This window comes from Myotis lucifugus, unplaced genomic scaffold, assembly GCF_000147115.1.
Source record: "Myotis lucifugus unplaced genomic scaffold, Myoluc2.0 scaffold_7, whole genome shotgun sequence".
Lineage (NCBI taxonomy): Eukaryota > Metazoa > Chordata > Mammalia > Chiroptera > Vespertilionidae > Myotis > Myotis lucifugus.
The window spans coordinates 13,348,367-13,375,119 of NW_005871055.1; the positions used below are offsets into that span (position 1 = coordinate 13,348,367).

General features: G+C 36.2%; 1 protein-coding gene and 1 pseudogene across 10 annotated transcripts in view; one reads left to right on the forward strand and one right to left on the reverse strand.

Annotated features, from left to right (window-relative positions):
- Window positions 1-1,148: 1,148 nt before the first annotated feature.
- Window positions 1,149-1,242, forward strand: LOC111824676 (annotated as a pseudogene).
- A 6,560-nt stretch (window positions 1,243-7,802) lies between these two features.
- ZC3H13 (zinc finger CCCH-type containing 13) overlaps window positions 7,803-26,753 on the reverse strand; it is a 137,288-nt gene continuing 118,337 nt past the window's right edge. For 8 of the 10 annotated variants that reach the window (XM_014449515.2, XM_014449510.2, XM_014449543.2 and 5 more), the window contains 5 exons: window positions 25,837-26,349; window positions 22,778-22,930; window positions 21,302-21,502; window positions 17,416-17,579; window positions 7,803-8,644 (listed from right to left, as the gene is read on the reverse strand). In XM_014449515.2, the coding sequence (XP_014305001.1) occupies window positions 8,474-8,644; window positions 17,416-17,579; window positions 21,302-21,502; window positions 22,778-22,930; window positions 25,837-26,349 (1,202 nt within the window). In that variant the 3' untranslated portion in view covers window positions 7,803-8,473. The remainder of the gene's footprint in view (window positions 8,645-17,415; window positions 17,580-21,301; window positions 21,503-22,777; window positions 22,931-25,836; window positions 26,350-26,753) is intronic. The other 2 variants (XM_006083588.3, XM_023748895.1) reach the window with 1 other exon arrangement.

The following is a 26,753-nucleotide window of genomic DNA, read 5'->3' on the forward strand; positions in this document are numbered from 1 at the left end:
GGTTCGATTCCGGTCAGGGTCATGTACCTTGGTTGTGGGCACATCCCCAGTAGTGGTTGTGCAAGAGGCAGCTGATGAATGTTTCTCTCTTATCCATGTTTCTAACTGTTTGTCCCCTTGTCTTCCTCTCTGTAAAAAATCAATAAAATATATTAAAAAAAAAATTAACCTTAGCCCTAGCTGGTTTGGCTCAGTGGATAGGGCAGTGATGGCGAACCTATGACACGCGTGTCAGAGGTGACACGCGAACTCATTTTTTTGGTAGATTTTTCTTTGTTAAATGGCATTTAAATATATAAAATAAATATCAAAAATATAAGTCTTTGTTTTACTATGGTTGCAAATATCAAAAAATTTCTATATGTGACACGGTACCAGAGTTAAGTTAGGGTTTTTCAAAATGCTGACACGCCAAGCTCAAAGGTTCACCATCATTGGGATAGAGCATCGGCCTGCAGACTGAAGGGTCCCAGGTTCGATTCTGGTCAAGGGCACATGCCCAGGTTGCAGGCCCGATGCCCAGTAGGGGGCGTGTGGGAGGCAGCCAATCAATATTCTCTCTCATCATTGATGTTTCTATCTCTCCCTTCCAATCTAAAATCAATAAAAAAATTAAAAAAATTTTAACCTTAAACCTAAAGGAACTAGGAAAACAACAAAACCAACAAAGCCCAAAGTGAGTAGAATCTACACTAATAAAAGACAAAGATGCTAATTGACCGTACCTTCGCTATGCCCACCAGCCAATCAGAGTGACTATATGCAAATTAACCCAACCAAGATAGCAGTTAATTTGCATATAGCGGCTGGGAGCGAAGACTGAAGACAACGTAGGAGGAAGCCAAGCGCTGCAGAAGAGAGGAAAGTAGAGGCGGCGGAGACAGGAACGGAGCCAAGGCGTCAGAGGCAGGAGGTGGAAGCAGAGCCAGGGCGCGGCGGGGGGCGGGGCGCTTTGGCGTGTGGCGGCGCTCAGTGGGAGGTGGCGGGAGGCGGTGGGAGGAGGCGGTAGGCAGCAGCGGGAGGATACAGGAGGTGGCGGGAGGCGGGAGGGAGCCGAGGCAGCAGAGGCGGGAGCGAAGCCCTATTCTTGCAGGAATCTTCCTGCAACAGGCCTCTAGTTAAGGAAATAATAGGGATCAGACAAGAAATAAGTAAAGTTATAAAACTGGAATGATATAGAAAAGATTAGCATAGACCCTGCACAAGGATGACATGAAAATTTTTGAAATGTTCTATATATTCTATGTTTTTTTCTGGAAACAGGCCAAGTGCCTATCAGTAGATTAGTGGATAAAAAAGCGTGGTACATTTACACTATGGAATACTATGCAGCAGTAAAAAAGAAGGATATCTTACCCTTTGAGACAGTATTGAGGGACCTGGAGAGTATTAAGCTAAGTGAAATAAGCCAGTCAGAGAAAGACAAGTATTACATGATCTCACTCATATGTGGAATCTAAATAACAAAATAAACTCATGAACATAATAGAGCCAGAGACAAAGAAACATGGAACAGACTAATGAATCTCAGAGGGAAGGTGGGGGTCAGTGGATAGGTTGGAAGAGATTAACCAAAGAACTTGTATGCATATATGTATAACCCATGGACACAGACAAAAGGGTGGTAAAGGCCTGTAAGGGTCAATGGGGGAAAAAAGGGTACATCTGTACTACTTTCAACAAAAAAGATAAAAATATAAATTTAAAAAAATGAGTAAAAAAAATATAAAAAGTCAATGAAATCAAGAGCTTCTTCTTTGAAAATATAAGCAAAATTGGTAAACCTTTAACCAGACTCATCAAAAAAAAAAGAGGAACCAAATGAAATCAGCTATGAAAGAAGAGATGTGATAATTGATATAACAGAAATTTAAAAAATTATAATACTACAAAGAATTACATGTCAACAAATTGGATAATTTGGAAGAAATAAATTACTAGAAACACACAATCTTCCAATACTGAGTCAAGAAGAAACAGAAAATCTGAATGGACTAATTACTACTAATGACATTGAATCAGTAATCAAAAATCCCCCAAAAAACAAAAGTCCTGAACCTAAAGGCTTTAAAGGTGAGTTTTATCAAACATTCAAAGAAGTATTAACACCTAGGTTTCTCAAACTACTCCAAAAAATGTAAGAGAAAAGGCTCTATGAGGCCAATATTAACCTGATAGCAAAACAAGACAAATTACAAGAAACAGCCCAGCCAGTGTGGTTCAGTGGTTGAGCATCGACCTATGAACCAGGAGGTCACAGTTCATTTCCTGGTCAGGTCACATGCCCGGGTTGCAGGCTTGAACCCCAGCATGGGGTGTGCAGGGTGTGGGGGGGTGGGCAGCTGATCAATGATTGTCTCTCATCATTGATATTTTTCTATCTCCCTCTCCCTTCTTCTCTGAAATCAATAAGAATATATTAAAAAAAAACACCTTAACATTCTCAACAGAATATTATCAAACCAAATTCAGCAATACATTAGAAAAGGTCATACACCATGATCAAGTGGGATTTATTCCTGGGACACAAGGTTAGCTCAATATCTGCAAATCAATTAATGTGATACACCACATAAAAATAATGAAAGATAAAAATCACATGATCACATCAATAGATGCAGTAAAAGCATTTGTCAAAATCTAACATCCATTTAAAATAAAAACTCTCAACCAATTGGGAACAGAGAAGACATACCTTGACAAAATAAAGGCCTTATATGACAAAACCACAGCTAACATCATACTCAATGAGGAAAAGCTAAAATGGTTTTCCTTAAAACCAGGAACAATACAAGAATGTCCACTTTTATCACTTTCATTAAACATAATGTCGAAAGTCCTAGCCACAGCAAGCAGAGAAGAAAAAAAAAAAAAACCCATCCGGATTGGAAAGAAAGAAGGAAAACGGTCATTATTTGCAGATGACATAATACTATATAGAGAAAACCCTAAAAATTCCAATAACAAAAATACTATTGGCCCTAGCCAGTTTGGCTCAGTGGATAGAGCATCAGCCCATGGACTGAAGGGTCTTGGGTTCAATTCTAGTCAAGGGCATGTACCTCGGTTGTAGCCTCAACCACGGTCAGGGCATGAGTGGGAGGCAACCAATTGATTTGCCAATGTTTCTCTCTCTCTCCCTCCCTCCCTTGCTTCCACTCTATCTAAAAATCAATGGGAAAATATCCTCGGGTGAGGATTAACAAACAAACAAAAAGAAGCTAAAAAAAATACTATTAGAACTAATAAATGAATTCAGTAAGGAGCAGCATACAAAACTAATATTCCAAAATGAATTGCATGTTTATACACCAAAAACAAATTATCCGAAAAAAAATTAAGAAAAGAATCCCATTTTACATTGCATAAAAAATTAAACAACTAGAAATTAATTTAACCAAGGGGTACAAGACTTGTACTCAAAAAAATGTAAGACCCTGAAGAATATACAAATAAGTGGAAGCATACACCATGCTCATAACTAGAATTAACATTGTTAAAAAGTCCATACTATCAAAAGCAATCTATAGATTCAATGTAATCTCTATCAAAGTAGCAATGGTATTTTTACAGAACTAGAATAATCCTAAAATTTATATGAAACTACAATAGAATAACCACAGCAATCTTATGAACAAAGTTGAAGGTATCACACTACCTAATACTACAAAGCTATATTAACCAAAACGGCATGGTACTGGCATAAAAACAAATACATATATCAATGGAACAGAATAGAGAGTCCAGAAATAAACCCACACCTATAATAGTCAAATCTATGACAAGAAGACAAAAACAGACAATGAGCTAAAGACTGTGTATTCAATAAATGGTGCTGGGAAAACTAGACAGATACATGTAAAAATATTAAACTAGAACACCTTTTTACACTGTATACAATAATAAGTTCAAAATGGATTAAAGACTTAAATGTAATACTCAAAAGCATATACCTCATTAAAGAAAATATAGGCATTAAACTCTATTTCTCTTATGTATATATATTTGATATATCGCCTCAGGCAAGAAAAACAAAAGAAAAAAATAAACAAATGGGACCACACCAAACTAAAAAGTTTTTGTACAGGAAACCATCAACAAAATGAAGATAACCTACAGATTGAAAGATATTATATATATATACACTAGAGGCCTGGTGCACAAAATTCGTGCGGGGGGGGGGGGGGACCTCTCAGCCCGGCCTGTGCCCTCTTGCAATCGGGACCCCTCTCGCAATCCAGGACCGCTGGCTCCTAACCACTTGCCTGCCTGATCGCCCCTAACCACTCTGCCTGCCAGCCTTATCACTCCTAACCACTCACCTGCCTGCCTGATCGCCCCTAACCGCCTCTGCCTGCCTGCCTGATCGCCCCTGCCTCTGCCTGCCTGCCTGATCACCCGTAACTGCTCTCCTGCCTGCCTAATTGCCCCTAACCCCTTTGCCTAACTGCCTGATCACCCCTAACTTCTTGCCTGCCTGCCTGATTGCCCCTAACCGCCTCTGCCTTGGCCCCCGCTGCCACGGCTTTGTCAGGAAGGATGTCAGGAAGGTTGTTCAGCTGTCCAATCTAATGAGCATATTATGCTTTTATTATTATGGATATCCTGTTAAAGGATGAATATCCAAAATTTATAAAGAACCAAGACAACTCAATACCTAAAAAGCAAACAATTCAATTAAAAACTGGCTGAAGACCTGAACAGGTATTTCTCTGAAGAGGACACATATATCCAATAGACATATGAAAAGATACCCAACATCACTAATCATCAGAAAAATGCAAATTAAAAGCACAATGAGACCACCTCACACCTATCAGAATGGCTACCCTGCCTAGGTAGCTCAGTTGGTTAGAGTATTGTCCCTATATACCAATGTTTCAGGTCAGAGCACAACCAATGAATGCATAAATAAATGGAACAAATCTACTGTATTTTCCCGTGTATAAGACACTTTTGTTCTAAAATCCTTAGACTGAAAATTGAGGGGCATCTTATACATGGAAGTCAGCCAAGGAGGGAACCGTGCGGTGCATAGCTTCCCATACCTTGTCAAACAGGTTTCCTCCAATCATGAGTCTTATTGTTACTGACATTAGCTGATGCTTTAATTGGAGGTGGAGAGTGTGCAGATGCAATAGGGACTGGAGTGTTCTGAGCCCATAAAGATGACAATAAATAAAAAGATAAATACCAGTAAGCGATTGTAATCAGCTATGCAAAAGAGCATGGAAATAGAGCTGCAGAGAGACAATTTGAACCTCCTCCCACTGAGTGTATGATCAGACAGTGGAGAAAACAGGAAGAACTCCTTAAGATGCCAAAAAAGAAGGCCTTAAGAGAAAAACCAGCAACATGTTTAAAATGTTAATTTCTTAATTTTGGGTTAGAAAAGTGGGGGCATCTTATACATGGAAAAATATGGTATGTTTCTCTCTTTCTTCCTCTCTAAAATCAATCAATCAATTTTTAAAGAATGAAATCTTACCATTTGTGACAACTTGGATGGACCTAGAGAGTATTATACCAAGTAAAATAAATCAGACAAAGTCAAAAGCCACACGATTTCACTTAACAAAATAAATGAACAAACAAAACAGAAACTGACTCAAATACAGAGAATAGTTGCCACACAGGGGGGCAGGGATGGTTCAGGGGATAGGTAAAAAAGGTGAAGAAATTAAGAAGTACGAATTGGCAGTTACAAAATAATCATGAAAAGTGAAGTATATCATAGTAAATGTAGCCAATAATGTTGTTATTAACTATGTGTGATACCAGGTGGGTACTAGCCTTATCAGGGGAAATCACTTTGTAAATTATATAAATGTCAAACCACTAGGCTACACACCTGAAACTAATATAAAATAATATTGATTATCAACTGTAATTGAAAAATAAAAATAAATTAAAAAAATAATTTAGGTACTATATGCCTTAATATTTACCTGACTGAACAATAAGAAATAATGTGGGATAGTCTGCCAATTCCACAAACTTTCAAGTTAATAAAAATTAAGCCATAAAATCTCAATATAGTTATGGGGTATGATTGGGAAGATAATCTGCAGTTACTGATCAAAATAGAGAAGTGACAGGTCAGATTTTTCAGCATATTATACTTTTATTTATCGACACAAATTTTTGTGAAATAAGCTGTCCTCACATAGTAAGTCAGTATAACCTTTTACTAAATGGTGAGGACAGCTGTCCATGAAAATTAAACTGACTCAGTGATGTAAGTACTGACTCATTTTATTTTGGATTTCAGACATATTCTTGCCCTTTCTCTATTTAGATAACTCTTTATTACCAGCAGCTGGAGTCCAGTTGTAAAATTATGGAAAATGGAGAAACTTGATCCATCAATTATGATAGACTTTTAACTTCACTAGTAAATAATCTATGGACTATAAGATGTTTTCAGAAATACTGATTTCATTGAGACTTTAAATTATGGCCCAAGAGTTTTATGGGAAATTCAATAAAAGATCTGCTTCAGAACTTTCTATGATTAGTAATACAGAGAATATATGAATTCTTTTAAAAATTATAAGGTAACTTAACAGTACATTCCCACTGGGAACAAAATGCTCTCAATACTATGACTAGGGACACAAAGGAATGGTTCTAAAATATTCTTCACAACATAAAAAGATACTCAAACTGAAAAGGCAACAGATTTGCGTATAAGGAAACTTAACTACAGATGCTTATGAGAGGGCTACATCCTGATAAATCCATAGTAACTTGAAAATATCATTAAGTCGAAAATGGATTTAGCCTCCCAAACATCATAGCCTAACTTAGCCAATTTCTACTGAATGTATATTGCTTTGGCACCATTGTAAGGTCGAAAAATTGTAAATTGAACTATTGTAAGTCAGAGACCACATGTACAGTTTTCATTCTATAAATAACTTGTGAAGTAAAGTCAGTGGACAAAAGAGGAAAATCATTTTTGTTGTATTTCACAATTCTGAGAACTAGAAGTTCTAGGATTTTTAAATCTTTATACTACAGAGCACAATATTGCCAACTATAATAGGGAAGTTCCATTCTCTAGGGTCATTAAAATTTTTTTACCTTTTTTCTTTACTCAAAACATTTACTAAATGGAAAAGGAAACTAGATCAAGAAAATAAATTATTTTGTTTGAAATTTTTCTTACATATGCTTTCAAAGTCATTTAAAAATAAGACCATTTCCTTTGCACAAATTAAGTGCAAATAATTGTTTCTTGAAATGAACAGAAACTTGGTTACCTTTGGAGAAGAGGATACAAAACTACTGAGACAGGTATCATAGGCTTACAGTTTTAACAAAAAACTAAGAGAGGCAATGACCAAATTACAATTTTGATTGGTTTGCTTTGTTATTATTTCTATCTCCCCCAAAACTCTGCAGTGTAGAGCCTATTTCAAATTCTTCTAATAGTCTACTTCATGAGTTAAATATGTACATACTGAATAAAGCAGCAGATATACTGTAATTTTTTAAGTAAATCATTTTACATATTATAGGCTGGAGGCAGTTTAACGTAATGAGGTTCTTGTTCTGAAAAATCTGATGGCAGTATTTTAAAGCTCAGATCACACAGGTTTGTTAGCTCTTGGCTTGTTTCAAGTATTACTGAGCTATACTTGAAAAACATCTTCAACTTCACATTATTTATAGCTGTCCAATTATAAGGACTTCAGCAGTAAAATATGTGAAGTGTAAAGAAGCATGTAATGTTGGTGACAAATGCTTCAGAACACCAGGAATAAGGTTACCAAAAAGCAAAGTAAATCTAGAACAAGGAAAGGAAAGAAGGTACATTTATTTAAAATAAAAATAGCAGACAGTCTCTGATAATAAACAAAACCATTTAGATTCCAAGAACATTCAATATACATTGTAACAATGCATATATATTTAGAAAAGCCAAAGACCCATTAAGTAACTTTATTAGAACTTTAGAAAGGAAAAAAAAAAGTATTTTGGCTCCCTCCTGCTAGAGGTCTGCCTACAAACACGACATGCTGGATCTGCGTCCTCTTTCAAGTGTTCTGTACAGCACAGTATTGCACAATGTGTGCATTCATTCTGTAAATAGTTTCTGAATAAAGTTGCAGTTTCCTCAGGGATAATCCAGAACATGTGAGTGACTCCATTTAATAAAAATCTTTGTAGGCTGGAAGAGCAGTGACAACCGTTTTCCAAAACTTCGCTTTTAACAAAATGTACAAAATAAACTACTAAATCTAGATGCTTTCACATTATTTTGCATGAGTATTAAGTACAGTGTAAAATCTTGAGTTAGCCAAAACTAATGTCTAAACTTTACATCAAAATTTTTCTTCATTCTTTTAGCATGGCTAATAAATGTTTTCTGCCACTCACTACTAATGCTTGTGAAACCAAAGAACTTTGAAAAAGAATATGCACTGCTGAAGAAAGAGAGTACCAAAAATGTCACTGAATTTCAGTCTTAAGATACACACAGTTCCTGTTGGACAATGGACTGTGAAAGTTTACTATCTTCAGTCTTTTCATGTCCTGGGGCATGGCAAGTAGTCTTCCGCTTAAATAATCGCAGACTCAATCGTAATAATTCATTGTCTACCATTGGAGTACTTGTGTAAGCTTGTTTTACCGTGCCCTATTTGGAGAAAACAAAACAAAACAAATGTACATTATTAGTTGACAATAAAAAAGGTTAACTTCTAACAAAAATATAAAAGTTATAAAAAAATTAATTGGGGATGGCTATTAGCTGTATTGGATATCTAACAGTAAAATTAGGAAATGTTTTCAGACTTGAGGAATCTAAGGAAAAAAAGCTATATATATATATATATATTTATTTATATTTTTATTGATTTCAGAGAAGAGGGAGAGACAGAAACATCAAAGATGAGAGAGAATCATTGATCAGCTGCCTCCTGCACAACCCCTTCTGGGGATTGAACCCACAACCTGGGCATGTGTCCTGACTGGGAATAGAACCGTGACCTCCTGGTTTACAGGCTGACACTCAACCACCGAGCCACACCAGCCAGACAAGAAAGCAATCTTTAGAGGGCACCTGGTCTAACTTCTTACCTAATGTAGCAGTCTTCTCAACAATCCCTGACAGGTAACTGACTAGTGTTTACTTCATTTCTAATGAGAAAAAAAAGAACAAAAACACACCACACCACACTGTACAATCTAAGTTGAACAGTACTACTTCTTTTATATGTTGAAATAAAAATCTCTTTTATGGAGCTATACACTAACTCAATCTTCCTTTTACATGATAGTCTTTCAGTTCTCTAAAGAGAAGCACTAAACATTCTACATTCCTTACTGATATGTTAATGCTCCGTAAGATGTGGGCTCTAGAATGGAATAAATCTCCCTTGAACTAAAATGTGTATCTCTATTATGGTAACTTAAAGCTACATTAGCATTTTTGGAAGTTATTGTTATAAAATTTTGTTAAATGTTCTCCAACCATGTGTATCATGAAGTAAAGTTTGAGTATCTCCAGCCTTCTGCCATTTATTTTCTTGCTAGGATCCTTAAAGGAACAGTGTATTCTTTGATCACATGTGCATTTATAAAAATACAGAAAAACTGACTTTTTATGCATAGTTCTGTGAATTATTACTCATGCAAAATCATGACCCGAGACATTTCATCACTGAAAAAAATTCCCTTTGCTGCCTCCTTGTATTCACACCCTCTTTATTCTGTAACCCTTGACAAACAATAAATGTCTGTTATTGTTCCAGAACATCTTATAAATGGAATCATACAGCAAATATGATCTTTTAAGATTAGTTTCTTTCACTTCATCATAATGCCTTTGAAATTCTTCCATGTTGTTGATAGTACTAAAGGCTTGGTTATTTATTACCAATTAGTAAGCCATTGTATGGAAGTGCCACTGTTAGCCAGTTCAACAACACCGGGCTTATTTCTAGTTTTGGAGATTGTAAATAGAGCTGCTATAAACATTTGTGTAAAGGTTTTTATATGAACATAAGTTTTCATTAAAAAACAAACAAACATGTTTTTATTGATTTTAGATAGAGAGGAAGAGAGGAAGAGAGAGAGAGAGAGAGAGAGAGAGAGAGAGAGAGAGAGAGAGAGAGAGAGAGAGAGAGAGATGAGAGAGAAACATCTATCAGCTGCCTCCTGCATGCCCCCTATTGGGGCATGTGCCCTGACTGGGAATCGAACCAGTGACCTCTTGGTGCATGTGAAGATGCTCAATCCTTGGAGCCAATCCTTGGAGCCACACTGGCCAGGCAAGTTTTCATTTTCTAAGGTAAATACATAGCATTGGGATTGTTAGGTAATAAGAAATTACGAAACTCTCTTCTAAAATAGCTCTACCATTTTGTATTCTCACCAGCAATACATTGGAGTTTCAATTGCTCTGCATTCTCACCAAATTGGATTTTTTCAGGGTTGTTGTTTTTTAGCTATTTGTAATAGGTTGTTAATGGTATCTCATTGAAGTTGTAACTGCATCCCCTAAAGTTAATGATGTTAAACATCTTTTCATGTGCTTATCAGACATTTCATCCTCTTTGAAGTGTCTACTCAAGTCTTTCACCCACTGAAAAAATTGGGTTGCTTTTTTCTTACTGTTAATTTTTGAGTTCTTTATATATTCTGGATACAAGTTCTTTTTCAAAATGTGATTTGCAAATATTTTCTCCCAGTATACTTGTCTTTACAGTATCTGTCTGTCACAGAATAAAAATTTTAAACTTTGAAAATAAATTATTTCAAAATAGAAAGTTTTAATTAAAAAACAACAACAGCTTTTAAAACTCTTTCCCCCCAACTGACTGGTCATAAGTGTGTGGGTCTATTTTTGGATTCTGTTTTGTTCCATTGATCTAAGTGTCTATCCCTTCACTAATACCACACCATTTTGAGTGCTGTGGCTTTATAGTAAATCTTAAAATCGGGTAGTGTGAGTCTTTCCAACTTTATTAATCTTTTGTTCATCTTTTTAAAAATTATTTTGGCTATTCTAGTTTCTTTGACTTCCCATGTAAATTTTAGAATCAGCTTGTCTATATCTACAAAAAAAACCTGCTGGAATTTTTACTAGAACTGTTTTAAATCTGTATATCAACTTAGGGAGAATCACAATCTTAACTATATGGAGTCTTCCAATCTATAAATACAATATGCCTCTCCATTTATTTAGGTCTCCTTTGATTTTTTACATCAGTGTTTTGTAGTTTTTAGCACATAGACCCTGAACATTTTGTTAGATTTATACCTAAGCACTTCATTTTGGGGAGCTGTTGAAAAGGGCAATTTTGTTTTCATTTCAGTTCCTAGGTACAGAAATGCAATTGCTTTTTGCATCCTGATTATATCCTGTATCCTTATTATCTCACTTATAAGTTCTAAGGATATTTTTTGGTAAATTACTTTAGCCCTTTTATATAGGCAATTATGTTGTCTGTGATTAAGACAGTTTTATTTTCTTTCCAATCTGTATGCCTTTTATTTTTCTTGCCATACTGAACATACTAGGACTTCCAGTACAATGTTGAATAGGGTAGTGAGAGAGAACCTCCTTGCCTCGCTCCTGTTCGCTGCGGGATATCTTTCAAACTTTAACCATTAAATATTATTATGTTAGCTAAGGCTTTTTTGTAGATACCGTATATAAGGTTAAGACTCCTTCCAATTCCAGTTAGTTGAGAATTTTTACTGTAAAGGAATGCTAAATTTTGTCAAATATTTTTTCCGCATCAACTGATATTGTCATGTATTTTTTCAAGTTTATAATATTAAATCAGCCTTTCATTTTGAAGATAATGCATACTAGGCTGTGGTGTCGTATTCTTTTTAAACATTGCTAAATTTGATGTCTTATTATATTTGAGGATTTTTACGTCCATGTTCAGGAGAGATATTGATCTGAAGTTTTCTTTACTTATGATGTTTCTGTCTGGTTGCAATATCAGAGTTTTGCTGGCCTCATAAAATGAGTTGGGAAGTATTTCTGCCTCTTCAATTTTCTTAGGAAATTGTACAGAATTGGTGTTAATTTTTTCTTTAATGTTTGGTAGATTTTGCCAGTGAAACCATCTGGGGACTGCAGATTTCCTTCTCAGGTTTTGAACTACAAATTCAATTAAAAAAAAACAAACAAACCCAAAAAACAGACATAGCACTTTTCAGGTAATCTATCACTTTTTAAAAAAAATAAATAAATCTTTATTGTTCAGATTATTACAGTTGTTCCTTTTTCCCCCCCATAGCTCCCCTCCACCCAGTTTCTACCCCACCCTCTGCCCTTACCCGCCCCCCACTGTCCTCATCCATAGGTGTACCATTTTTGTCCAGTCTCTTCCCGCACCCCCCCACCCCTTTCTCCCCTGAGAATTGTCAGTCCACTCCCTTTCTATGCCCCTGATTCTATTATATTCACCAGTTTACTCTGTTCATCAGATTTTTTAGTCACTTGATTTTTAGATTCACTTGTTGATAGATATGTAATTGTTGTTCATAATTTTTATCTTTACCTTTTTTCTTCTTCTTCCTCTTCTTAAAGAATACCTTTCAGCATTTCATTTAATACTGGTTTGGTGATGATGAACTCCTTTAGCTTTTTCTTATCAGTGAAGTTCTTTATCTGACCTTCAATTCTGAATGATAGCTTTGCTGGATAAAGTAATCTTGGTTGTAGGTTCTTGCTATTCATCACTTTGAATATTTTTTGCCACTCCCTTCTAGCCTGCAAAGTTTCTGTTGAGAAATCAGCTGACAATCGTATGGGTACTCCCTTGTAGGTACCTGACTTTTTTTCTCTTGCTGCTTTTAAGATTCTCTCTTTGTCTTTCGCCCTTGGCATTTTAATTATGATGTGTCTTGGTGTGGTCCTCTTTGGATTCCTTTTGTTTGGGGTTCTCTGCGCTTCCTGGACTTGTAAGTCTATTTCTTTCACCAGGTAGGGGAAGTTTTCTGTCATTATTTCTTCAAATAGGTTTTCAATATCTTGCTCTCTTTCTTCTTCTGGCACCCCTATAATTCGGATGTTGGTACACTTGAAGTTGTCCCAGAGGCTCCTTACACTATCTTCATATTTTTGGATTCTTTTGTTATTTTTGCTTTTCTGGTTGGGTATTTTTTCTCGTATTTCAAATCTTTGACTTGATTCTTGGGATCCTCTAGTCTGCTGTTGGATCTCTGTATATTATTCTTTATTTCAGTCAGTGTATACTTAATTTCTAGTTGGTCCTTTTTCATATCCTCGAGGGTCTCACTGAATTTATCAGCAGTTTCTAGAAGATTCTTGAAAAACCTTATAACCGTGGTTTTAAACTCGATATCCAGTCGTTTGCTTTCCTCCATTTCTGTCATTTGTGATCTGTTTCTTTGTCTCCGTATTTTGGCTGCTTCCCTGTGTTGATAGAGTGGCTTTGTGTGCTAGGTGCCCTATAGGGCCCAGTGGCTCAGCCTCCCCAATTACCTGAGGTGGACACTCTTGGTGCACCCCTTTGTGGGCTTTGTGCACAGTCTTGTTGTAGTTAAGCCTTGATTGTTGTTGGTATCACTGGGAGAAATTGACCTCCAGGCCAATTGGCTGTGAGAATCAGCTGTGTCTACAGTGGGAGAACTTCTGTGCTGAAGACACCCTTATGGGGCAAGACTTGCTTCAGTGGGGCTTTGGTGCTCACTGAGTCTGCCCCCTGAGTGTGTCCCTTATGGATCTGAGGAGTTGTAATCTGGATGGTCCCACTCTGACCACTGGGTACACGGGCTCTTGGATCTCTAAGGAGGTGCTAATTTAGCCTCTGCCTGAGGCTACCCAGCAGGAGCTACGAAGAGATCTGCAGATTCCTCTTCCTTGTTTGGGGTTTGGAGGTGCTCAGATGAGGCCCAGCTGTGAAGCAATGCAAGCTGCTGTGGGGCCTTGAGCCTTCTTTTGGATGTTCTGGGTCTCTCTGACTCAGCTGCAGTTTGTTAGGTAATTTTAGATCTCAAAGGGCCAGCCCATTCATATGCAAAAGCCTCTGCGCACAGCTTGGGTGGGGCGAGGTCTCAGGGAATCAACAGGGTGGAGGAAGCAGCTATGGCTTCTCCTCAGTCCTACCCTAAGAGGCCCCGCGTCTCAGTGTCCTGAGGTAATCGCTGCAAGCACCTCCGAGAGAAAGCCACCCTTGAGTTCCGATTGATGACAGACAGTCCAGTTTCTCCCCGTATGAGTCTGGGTCCCCAGAGACTCGCCCGGAACTGGAGTTCAGAGCAGTCGGGAGCTTGTGTCTCCCTCCCAATTGAAAAAGACAACCGTGTCCTCAGTTGCCAGCCCTTTCCGCGCGCCTCGGTACCTCTGCACTTTACTTCCGCACCTCCTCTGAGTCTCAGTGTGCTTTTCTCTTTCCTTCTAGTTGTAGAATTTCCACTCAGCCAGCCTTCCTGTGGTTCTGGGTGATGTCTGTTTTGTCTTTAGTTGTAGTTTTGAAGTTGTTGTGCGAGGCAGCAATTTCAGGTGTTTACCTATGCCGCCATCTTGGTTTCTCCTATCTATCACTTCTTGAATAAGTTTTGATAGTTTGTAGCTTTTAGAGGAACTGATTCTTTTCTTCTAAATTGTCAAATTTATGTGCATAGAGTTGTTCACAGTACTGTGTGATCCTTTTAATATTTGTGAGATTTGCAGTGGTATTCCCTCTTTCATTGATATTGATAATTTGAGTTTTACTTTTCACTTTATCAGTATGGGTAGGGGATTGTCAATTTTATTCATCTCTTCAAAGAATCAGCTTTTGGTTTCATGAATGTTCTCTTGTTTTTCCAGTATGAATTTTATTGATTTCTGGTATTATTTCCTTCCTTTTGCTTGATACAGGTTCTGTACATTCTTTTAATACTACAATGCAGCTAAGAGTTCTTTTAGTACCCTTCACCTATCTTTTCTGCTATGAATTATAATTTAGATACTTTAAAAATCATTCTCCTAAATATAATCATGCCAATTTACGGGGGGAGGGGATCAATGGTTTTCTACTTTCTTTTTGTCACTTGGTACCCCTTACCTCCTATTCTGTACTTTTCTTTCATAGTCAATGGCCTGTGCCCCGTATGAAGGACTATAAGATTCTGAGCAATGGTTCTCAAGAAATTTTCAGGGGCATTTTTGGTTATCAAAAATTTTGAAGCCATTATGGCATATTAAGAGAAGGAAACAGGGAATGTTACAAAATATTTTTTAATAAAAAGGGGCAGGCCCTGGCCAGGTGGCTCAGTTGGCTGGAGTGTCACCCATACTCCAAAAGAGGTTTGCAAGTTCAATTCCAGGTTAGGGCATATATCTAGGCTGTGAATTTGATCCTTGGTTGGGGCACATATGGGACGCAACCAATCGATGTCTCTCTCCCTCTCTCAATCTCTGTCTCTCTCTATCTCATCAATAAAAACATACCCTCAGGTGAGAATAAAATAATCTTATATAATAAAAGGGTAATATGCAAACTGACCCTAACAGCAGAACGACTGGGAATGTCTGGTCACTATGACACACGCTGACCACCAGGGGGCAGACGCTCAATGCAGGAACTGCCCCCTGCTGGTCAGTGCGCTCCCACAGGGGGATCTCTGCTCAGCCACAAGCCAGGCTGACGGCTGCCAGTACAGCGGTGGTGGTGGGAGCCTCTCCCGCCTCCTCAGCAGCGCTAAGGATGTCCGACTGCAGCTTAGGCCTGCTCCCCGCTGGCAAGTGGACATCCCCCAAGGGCTCCTGGGCTGCCAGAGAGATGTCTGACTGCCAGCTTGGGCCCAATCCCCCAGGGAGTGGGCCTAAGCCAGCAGGTGGTCATCCCCTGCGGGGTCCCAGACTGCGAGAGGGCACAGGTCAGGCTGAGGGACCCCCCGAGTGCACAGATTTTTGTGCACCGGGCCTCTAGTAAATAAATAAAAAGATACACAATTCTGATTAGATTAAAATCCATAGAGTCTTTCTCAAGTGGGGTTCCTTACATGAACTAAACATAAACAAAAAATAGTTTGCGTGATTATATTTTATTTAAATACCAAGGATGATATAACTATTACCATTTTAGATGCATAAGATGTTGATTCGGCCCTAGCCGGTTGCTCAGTGGTTAGAACGTTGGCCCACGGACTAAAGGGTCGCAGATTTGATTGAGGTCAAGGGCACACCTCGGTTGCAAGCTCATCACCACCCCGGTTGGGGCATGTGAAGGTATTATTGTTTCCTTCAATCAATGTATCTTTCTCACATTGATGTTTCTCTCTCTCTGTCTCTCCCTCTCCCTTCCACTCTTTTTAAAAATCAATGGAATCCAGCTGGCATGGCTCAGTGGTTTAGCGTTGACCTATGAACCAGGAGGTCACAGTTTGATTCCCAGTCAGGGCATATGCCGGGTTGCTGGCTTGATCCCCAGTGTGGGGCATGCAGGAGGCAGCCAATCAATGATTCTCTCTCATCACTGATGTTTCTCTCTCTCTCTCCCCCCCACTCTCCCTTTCTGAAATCAACAAAATATATTTTTAAAAAAATCAATGGAAAAAATATCCTCTGGTGAGAATTAAAAAAAAAGAAAGAAAGAAAAAAGAAGTTGATTCAGTATATACAGGTTTAGGGCCCTAGCACTTGATTCTCTCAGAGAAATTTCCAGTTGAGGAAGGCTGCAAGGAGAGATGAGTACTTAAGCAACAGAATAAAGATTACTAGGTACATACTGAAATGGGAGTACAAAGGAGAGAATGATTGTAGCAACTCTGTCGAAAGTAATTTTCAGTCAGGTCGTTAAGCTGAGAAGACTTTAAAATTTTCCTATTCCTTATATCTGTTTCCATTTAATGTTTAGAGATGAGTTCATCCCTCTCTTTCTCATAAATTTAATGTCCTCCACAAATCTGAGTATTTTTCTTTAATGAAGTATCTTTTATTTAGCAATGTTTTCCTTAATGTTTACAAGTAAAAAGTTAACAAATTAAATGCTTATCTAAATTTTTAGGACCAACTTTCTTTTGTCACATTACCCATGCCCACCAAATCACATTCCCAAATTAAAATCCTTAGCTTCAAAAAGTCTAAAACATTTTCAATTTCTAATGATCAGATCCCTTCTCAATCTAAACTAATTTCTATTTCTCTCATATTTCAATTCCCTTTATTCTTCTCAAGTAAATGCTTACATATAATCACTTGTATTTATTTCCCTCTCTTTCAACTTGATACACTCTCATAAATTCTATAAATATTCTCACCATATTCTGGGGAATATTTTTCCTTAACCCTCAATTTAAATAAATTTCTAATATGTTTAATTATCTAAAGAAACTTTTCACAATGAAATGAAAAATATTTAAAGCAACCAAATGAAAAGTATGTAATTCATAATACTCAACAAACACTTTGCATTTGTACCAAAACAATAATACCTTCTCATTTTTAACAAGCTGCTTTCGGATTGCTGAATCCCGTCTGAAGCATAATGCTTTACAACATGGTCCAAGATTACTAAGAAGACTTGCTCTTTCTTCTTTTCGTAGTAATGCAGCCATATTGAGAGCCCCCAATTCATGTTCAAAAAGATTGTCTGCATCTTTTAAAAACCAAAAACACACATTAAGTTTTCCTAAAATATAAAAGTAATACTGCTTAGATGAATATTCCACAGTCTGTACTTCATCAAAGTTACCAACATTGATAAAAATTATTTTACATTAAAGGCGATATATTCTCTGTGAAAGTTATTCAGTGTGTAGTTTTGTTGCTAGTCTGAAACAAAAATAAACTTTTTGACAGCCACTTTAAGTTTAAGGTACAAGAAAAGCAGACTCGGAAGCGAGAATTTAGACACTGATTACAACTATTAACTAGGAAGAAAAGATCAAGTTAAGAATTAATGAAGTCAAATTCAGAATATTGCACACCATCAACAACTACTTAAAGTTCTAGATTTCAGGACCTTACTGTAGCAAGATTCAAATGTAATAATATGACTACAGTCTGTGATCTCTTAAAAAACCAGTTAGGAAGTGATTAGGTGTTAGACAATCTGCAAATTTTATCCTACATTTTGGTCACTATAAAATCCTGGACAATGTATTAAATTAAAATACTTAGTTTTAAGTCAAAACATGCAAGATAGGGAAACATTATAACAGAATAGAGCCAGTCAATAATCAAAATAAATTACAGACTAAGCAATAACTTCACAGCTAGCATTCTAAGAATTGGCCAAGAGTGCCAAAGGTACCAGGTACTGCTTCTATAACAAGATGATCCAATAGGTTAATGTTAGAGCCCACAAAGAAAAGCAGTAAATAACACATAAGTAAAAACAAAACAGACACCTTTGATTGAAACAGCATTAAATATTTCATTCTCATTTTCTGAACTGTAAAGCACAGTGAGATTAGATAATTAACAAAAACCTAGTCTCAGACAATATACTTAGCAAATAAGTTATATACATAGTCAATAGGTATATGATATAAGAAAAGCTTCCACAGCTGGACCAGGATACCTTATAGGCAAAGAAGGCAGTTCCTCAGGTGATTCTGAGATACAAATGTCTGAGCCAAACAATGACAGTCACATATGTATACCATTAAAAAACAACAAAAAAACCCCATTAACTACCATTCCATTATAGAAGAATTTGCAAGGAGACCCATGCTATCCTTGAAAATTGCTCAAGACAAATTTCTTTGTATAGGAATTCTTAACACATACTTGTAAACCTCCCTAGACTGATTAAACACATACTTAAGTACAAGCAGAACAAAGGAAACAAAATAATTGGAAAAGTGTAACTCAAAAGAATCTAATCATACTACAATGAGAAAACCTAGAAAAAAGCAATTTAAATGTTAGTATATTGTTGACCCTTGAACAAGGTGGGAGCTGGAGGCGGGGAGTGCCAACCCGCTGCACAGTAAAAAATCTGCCTATAACTTTGACTCCCGCAAAACTCAGTTGTTCCTTGGAATCCACAGGGGAATTGGTTCCAGGATCCCCCACAGGTACCAAAACCCAGAGATGCTCAAGTCCCTTATATAAAATGGCGTAGAACAATGCATCCATGGATTCCTAACTGTGGATCAAAAATACTGCTTTTTCACCCGAGGTGACTGTATGTATATTGAAAAATCCACATATAAGTGGACCCACACAGTTCAAACCTGTGTTGCTCAACAGTTAACTGTGAATACAATAAGTTTTATACTTTAAGAATTTAAGGTTCCTGGAATATTTTTAAAAGTTACATATGGTGCTGCCATATGGTGCTGCCCAGCTGGCTCAGTGGTTGAGCATCGACCTATGAACCAGGAGGTCAGGATTTGATTCCTGGTCAGGGCACATGCCCACGTTCTGGGTTCAATCCCCAGTGAGGGGCATGCAGGAGGCAGCTGTTCAATGATTCTCTCTCATCATGATGTTTCTGTTTCTCTCTCTCTTTCTCTCTCTCTCTCTCTCTCTCCCCCTCTCCCTCTCTCTCTCTCCCTCCCTCCCTCTTTCCCTTTCTCTCTGAAATCAATAAAAATATATTTTAAAAAAATTGCATATGGTGCCCTAGCCGGTTTGCTCAGTGATTAGAGTGTTGGCCTACAGACTGAAGGGTCTTGGGTTTGATTCTGGCCAAGGTCACCACCTACCTAGGTTGCAGGCTCAATCCCTGGCCCTGGTCGGGGCACGTGTGGGAGGCAACCAATAGATGTGACTCTCTCACATCGATGTTTCTCTTTCTGCCTCTCTCCCTCCCTTCCACTCTCTAAAAAAAATAAATCAATGGAATATGCTCGGGTGAGGCTTAACAACAAAATTACATATGGAATGTGGGGATTGGGGCACTGAAATAGACCCAGTAAAATAGAAAAATTGGTATCAATTCTTTCACAAATATTTATTGAATACCTACTATGTGTCAGGTAGTTTTCTAGGCATTGGCATAATTAGTAAGAACATATCATTAGACACTGGATAGAGCAGTAAACAAAACTAAGTTCTATTTCTTAGAAAACTTATATTCAGCATCCTATGTCAGTTCTCTAGCAAAGCAATCATAGCAAAATATAGGACTGGTAAAGAACAGTGAAATCCCTCTCTACAGCGTGTATTTTCATTATTGAGAGTAAGCCAGGGTCAAACTGTATATTATAATTTGCAAAATTATAATATAATTTCAAGATTTTAACTTGAAATGCCATTTGCAAAAGTCACAGGAGTCAAAGGTGGATAAGACCTTAGAGGTTTCATTTCAACATTTTATGCTCATAGGAGTTACTTGCTTAAGATCACAGAGCAACCAAAAACGGTAGAAAGAGTAGAGCAATAACCTAAGACTTCGGTCACCTGTCAGGCTATACACATTCACAATTATAATTTAAATATGTTTCATACACATACATTCTATGTTTACTGAAAAATATTAAAATCAAGAGTTTTACTGATTGTTAGCAGTTGAAAGGACATGGATTCATGAAACTCTTAAAACAATTTTTTAATATTAATAAAAAGCTTAATTCTTTTAACTAAACATTTTTACTCTCATGAACATTATATAAAAGTAAATACTGTTACTTTCATCTTTTACCTCCTTTCCACACGCCCTCCTCATTTTTGTCTTGATAAGGTCTAAAATCAATGTGATAAAATAGTTTCAAATTAAGGGGTAGCAGTTAATATTTACTGAGTGTTACAACACATCAGAAACTGTTGTAAGTATTTTACTTGTAATAACTCATATGTTCCTCCTAACGATCATATGAAGTTGGTGGTGTCATTGTTCCCAGCTTAAGATGGTGACACTAACACAGAGAGATTAAATAATAGCTAGTAAGGGGTATGTCTATTGGAATCCAGACCATTTGGCCTAAAGACCCAGTTTTTAACAACTTTTTTAAAGGTTCAGCCTACACAACTGTATTTGGGTAGAATTCCCCATTTCGCAGGAAAAAGGGTTGCCAAGAAATCCATTTTGCTTAGATATGGAAATATCTAGTCTATTTCCCTATGCTCTGCTTCATTTAGCCCTGGTGAAACAATTGAGTAATTTGTTCAAAGTAATTTTGATACAAAAAGATAATTATGCTATTTTCACAACTTTTCTATGAGCGTAACTTTTTCTCAAAATAAATTTTAAAAAGAAATTCTCTCCATGAGAATTAAATGATGAATAAGTGGTTTCTCAAAAAAAAAAAAAAAGATAAATCCAATATTACAATATTATTAGTGTTACATAAGAACAGAACATAATCCTTTCAAAGGCATCTTAGTATTTATAACACACAATGTACAATCAAAGTAGAATAGAATTACCTTTGGGTTTTTCTAAGAGTCTCTGACATGTTTCTTTGACTTTAGTAAAGAGTTCAGAACCTGCCAGCTTTTTAGAAATCCCAACTCTCAGCATAACAGCTCCAGGTGTAAATTTTAAGAGTGCAGCCCCAGGCTCTCGTGGTTCTTTTGGATGCTTTGGCATAAGACCAGACCAATCCACATCTATCACATCTAATGGATCTGTAAAAAGTTAAAGAACAGGAATATTTTTACATGAAGAAATAGTATTCTTGTTATCTAGAGAGAAATACAAATTGCAAAACATAAAAAACCATTAAATAATACTTTAAACCAAAAATGTCATATTCTTAAGATGAAAGCTTTCTAGGAACACTCATATTTAGAATCTAAGGACCTTTACAAAAAACAACAGAACTTTCTCACCAAAAGAAAACAGGCAAGCAAACAAAAACCCAAGCAAGTTCATTCCTACAAATTGCTTGAGAGATCCCAATGAAAGAACTCCATTATTTCACAAAGAATAATAGGTCTGACATTTTGAAACTTGGTATCAGAATTCTTTCACAGGTTAAATCTAGGAATCTATTTTGCATCCATGTGCACACACACATGCATGCACACATTTTACTTTTTAAAAACAATTCATTATGAAATTACTTTATAACTCGGGCAGTTGCTCTTATTAAGAACAAATAATCCATCTATGACAAGGAGTAGTTGAGCAAATTAACAAAATAATGTTCTATTTAGAAATACACAGTAGCCAGTAATAAAGATAATAATCATACAGACCTTCTACATTAGTAAAAAAAAAAAAAAAACAACGTGAAATATAAGAGCAAATTAAAAAAAAATCAAATGTAATATTCTACATTCTCAGACAAAGCAAAGACCCTCACTATGATTAAAAACAAACTCCAAAACTTGTTATTAACAACCAGACTAAATGGGGTGATTGATATAGTCAACAAAGTAAGCTCTGGCAAGGCATAAAGTTGTGTAAGTGAAAATAATTACTGAATTTAGAAAATTGATAGAAAGAGGTATAGAAATAGTGCTCAAATATAATTTCAACTATTATAAATTTCTGAACAATCATTTCCACAGTTGGTTTAAGGCACCACAGTTGTGAAGCTCTGTACCATATACCTACTATCTAGAATACTGCCAGAAAATCAGGACTATTTGGCTAGATTCCAAGTTATATAAAATATGAATCTTAAACTCTGAAAAGGAAATCTTACGATTTTGCTATTTTAAATGAGGCCTTTCCCAATTCAAAGTCTACTTAAAAATGAACAAAGCATTTTTATTGACTATAATTATTGATAATTACTACAATTTTCATTTTACTGGACTGTCAATGTTAATTAAAACATAAAGGGGGAAGTTCTAACTGACTTTATTCAATTCTTATAGCACGAAAGGGAACAAAAATATCTTCATACCATAAATCATATAATTTTGTGATCAACCACCTCTGCAAATGATTACCTGGCATCTTCTCCTCATCCTGCTGGTCCTCCCTCTTTTCAGCATCACCTGCCAGAATTTCATCTAGTTCATCATCACTGATTGGCTCATATCCTTCTCCAGCACCTGATCCTAATGAATGTGCATCATCTAACTTGGATTCATCATCTCCTGCTAATTAGAAAAATTAATCTCATGTCAAAGGGAGTGTTAAGGGAAAGAATGTCTAAGTCAAAACAAAGATGTAGAGGCTGTGTCATTAAAAAAAAATCAGAAAAGTACTTTCACAGAAAATGATATTTCTTAATTATTCAAAACACTTGAATAAAAAAAAAACCTGAAGAAATATAACTCAATTAGTCAAATTTAATTTTAATGGCAAGAACACCATAGGAACAGCCATATTAAAATAGGTTATAACTGTTAAAATATGTGAAATAGAAGCTAACATGTTAATGTTGATTATATAACATATAACATAATTTTATATAGTAAAACTTTAAGTAAATCCAGACAAATATACTAACTTCAAAAGGATGCATTAATTGCTTTACTTAAACTCATGTTTTTATTGATTTTTAGAAAAAGTAAGAGAGAGAGAAACATTGATGTGGAGAGAAACATCAATAGGCTGCCTTCCCACACAGGCCCTGACTGGGGATCGAACCTCCAACCGAGGTATGTGCCCTGACCAGGAAATCAAACCTGCAAACTTTTGGTGTATAGGATGACACCCTAATCAACTGAGCCACCTGACCAGGGCAAACCTCATTAAAAACTTGCAAACATGTTAATAAAATTTAGCTCATATAAATGACTTTATAGCAGTGAGGTAAAAATATAAAAGTGCTATTAATTCTCCCCCTAAATCCCAATTTACCTTCCCTATCCCAACATTATTCTTTAATTAATGAACATAACTTTATAAAGAATGCTATAATACAATTTTAAGACATTTTTATTAGTACCACTGGTATATATTCTACTTCTTGATTTCACCAACTTTTCTCAACCATTTATTCCCCTGGTGAGTTAGTTGTGAACTTAAATTATCTTAAAATTACAGAGTACATTTAATGTTTCTAATCATTAGTTATCAATATACTTTATTAAGTTTATAACATGAGTTTTCAAAATGCAACAGTATGCTTTATAAATATTTGCAGCAAATAAAATATAATAAACTATGAGGTGTTTCTAAACATTCTAATAATTTTCTATTCTATTAAATTCTATAATAATTTCCCCATACCCTCACCAATTCAGTTATAAGACAACCAATTTTAATAACTTCATTATATAAATATACATTTAAACAAGTGCAAATGATAGGATTTTTCAATTTTCAAGTTTATCCAACTCATTTTCCTACTTTAGATGAATAAAATGTTTCATCTCACAGTAGGTAATTCACCTCTATATTTCTATGCTATGTTATCAATGACCACAACCAATGAATGATACAGTTTTAAAAAAGGGTCACAAGAGAACTATTATAATCATTAGTTCAATTATATTCAATTACGTACCTCCATTATTATTATGGCTCCCAAACTGATGCTATCTGAACTCAAAATTGAGAGGAAAATGTAATTGAAGAACGCTGAATGTTTTTGTCAAGTAGAAAAATGTGTAACAGATGACATATTGGGATATTAATTCAGATAACCAAAAGATGTAAGGATGTTTCATTTTAAAAGAATGTGAATTTATTCTGGGCCCAATGCTACAAGATGGCCAATAAAATATTACTGTTTATATTCTAAGTATACCAGAAGTTTCTTTGGGGGCTTGAAGTAGACAGATTATGAGAGAACAATGTTGTAAGCACTGGTATCAGAACTAGACAGTGCCATGGAGACAGAATTTCCAGGAGAATTCTCAGGGGAGCCATACTATTCTTACCTAGGCTATAATTTACCAAAGAATAAAATGTAGGGCATGTATGTATAATCAAAATACATTTTCATTTATCTACCATTTATTGTGTCTTTGCTATAGTATCGATGATAAAAAAATGAAAAGCTAAGGTCCTTTATAATTCTGGAGAGAAATCCAAATAATTATAAAATAAGTATAATAGAGTGCAGGGATGCCGTAAAAGATGTATAAATAAAGCGCCATGTTAATTTTAAAGAGTTAAGACTTTAGCAGAGGAGGCTTCTTAGAATAAATAATCCATAAACTGGGACTTGCAGTTTGAGTTAAAAAGAGAAGATAAAAAGGAAAACATCTATGAGATAATGAGAAAAGCAGGTGCAAAGAAGGCTAAAGAATGCAACCCATTCAGAGAATGCAGAGGCATGAGTCAGTCTGTATAGCAGACTGGGGGTGAAGGACAAAGAGTGATGTTCCACACAGCTAAGGCTGGCTCTGAGTGAGCTAAAAGGCTGATGTGAACTGTTCAGGGTTCCACATTCTAGGAATGGGGAGCGCAAATAGTATTCTATAGTCAATCTGTCATTAAATGCCATTTCAGGTAGTGTTATTTTCATATGTATTTCTTCTCAACTGCCATAGAAACAGAAATAATAGTTTTTTTAATCCTTTTCAGAACCAAGAAGTCACTTCAATTTTTATGATTTCTTCTATTTTTTTTTTAATATCTACAGACACTGCATCTAATAATCTTTTATTTTATTTAGGTTTATTTGAACTAAGTCTGCCTTGATAGTAATATGAGGAGAATAGATTTTTTTTTTCTTATTTTTTTTTTTATTTTTTTTTAGGGAAAGTGGAAGAGAGAGGGAAAGACAGAGAGAAACATTGATATGACAGAAACACATTGATTGGTTGCCTCCTGCACGAGCCCCGACCAGGGCCTAGGCTGGGGAGGAGCCTGCAACCAAGGACTGTGCTCTTGACCAGAATTGAACCTGGAACCCTTTGATTCACAGGCTGACGCTCTATCCAATGAGCCAAACCGGCTAGGGCAAGGAGAACACATTTTAAAAATATGCCTTATAAAATCTATTTTTCCTTAAAATAATGGAGTCAGTAGGTTACCTTTTAAAACACTGGTTTTCTATAAAATCTGAAAAGGAATGGAGCAGTATAACAGACAGTAAGGTGTGACTCACCTTCTAGACTCTCAGTTCTTCCAGCTTTATTTATATCTTCAAATCCCTGTATGGATGCTACATCTTTATCCATTCTTTCTTTATCCAAAGCTACAGAGTCTCGAGAAGTGCCTTCTAGGTCTCTTTCATGTTCAGTCTCCACTTTTGCTTCACTGCGTTTTACAGACTCTGCTTGAGAACTATCAAAAATTCTGTCTCTGTCTCTGTCCCTTTCCACAGAATCAGAAATTAGTCTCTCTCTTTCCCTGTCCACGTCTCTCCTTTTGTCTCGTTCTCTCTCTCGTTCCCGTAATCTATCTCGGTCCCTGTTACGCGACCAGTCTTTATCAGCATCTCGATCCCATTCTCTCTGCCTTGTATCTCTCCTCTCTCTTTCCCTGTCTCTATCGTGCTCATACCGATCACGTTCTTGAAGCCGATCTCTGCTATCAAATGACCCAGATCTTGAATGAACCTGTCGATCTGACTCAGGAGAACTTCTTCTTGAACTATGGCTTCTTGAATCCTGGCGATCTAAAATAAATATATCATACACAAAGAGTTAACATGATAAAATAGTAATAATATACTTCATTTTAGGGTCCTTTAAAGTTTACAATTTATCTTTTTCTATATTTATTCCCACTATTCAAAGAACTCATTTAAGGAAAAACTGATCTCTCAAAGTGCTAACTGAAATATGTAAAACACATGTTTTCTTGTCTATTATCACTATAACCACAAAATAACTTCAAAGAAGTAAGTACATAAAATGATTGCACATTAACAGAATCATCACTTCATTATCTGATCTCTTCTTATCCCCCTACTTTATTCTCTGTGGTCAAAAGAGAATGAACTGACTCTTGGAAGAGCAGAAAGGTTAAAATTTTAGGCATGAAAAAATGAGTTGAATACATAAGCCCTTTCACCAAGAT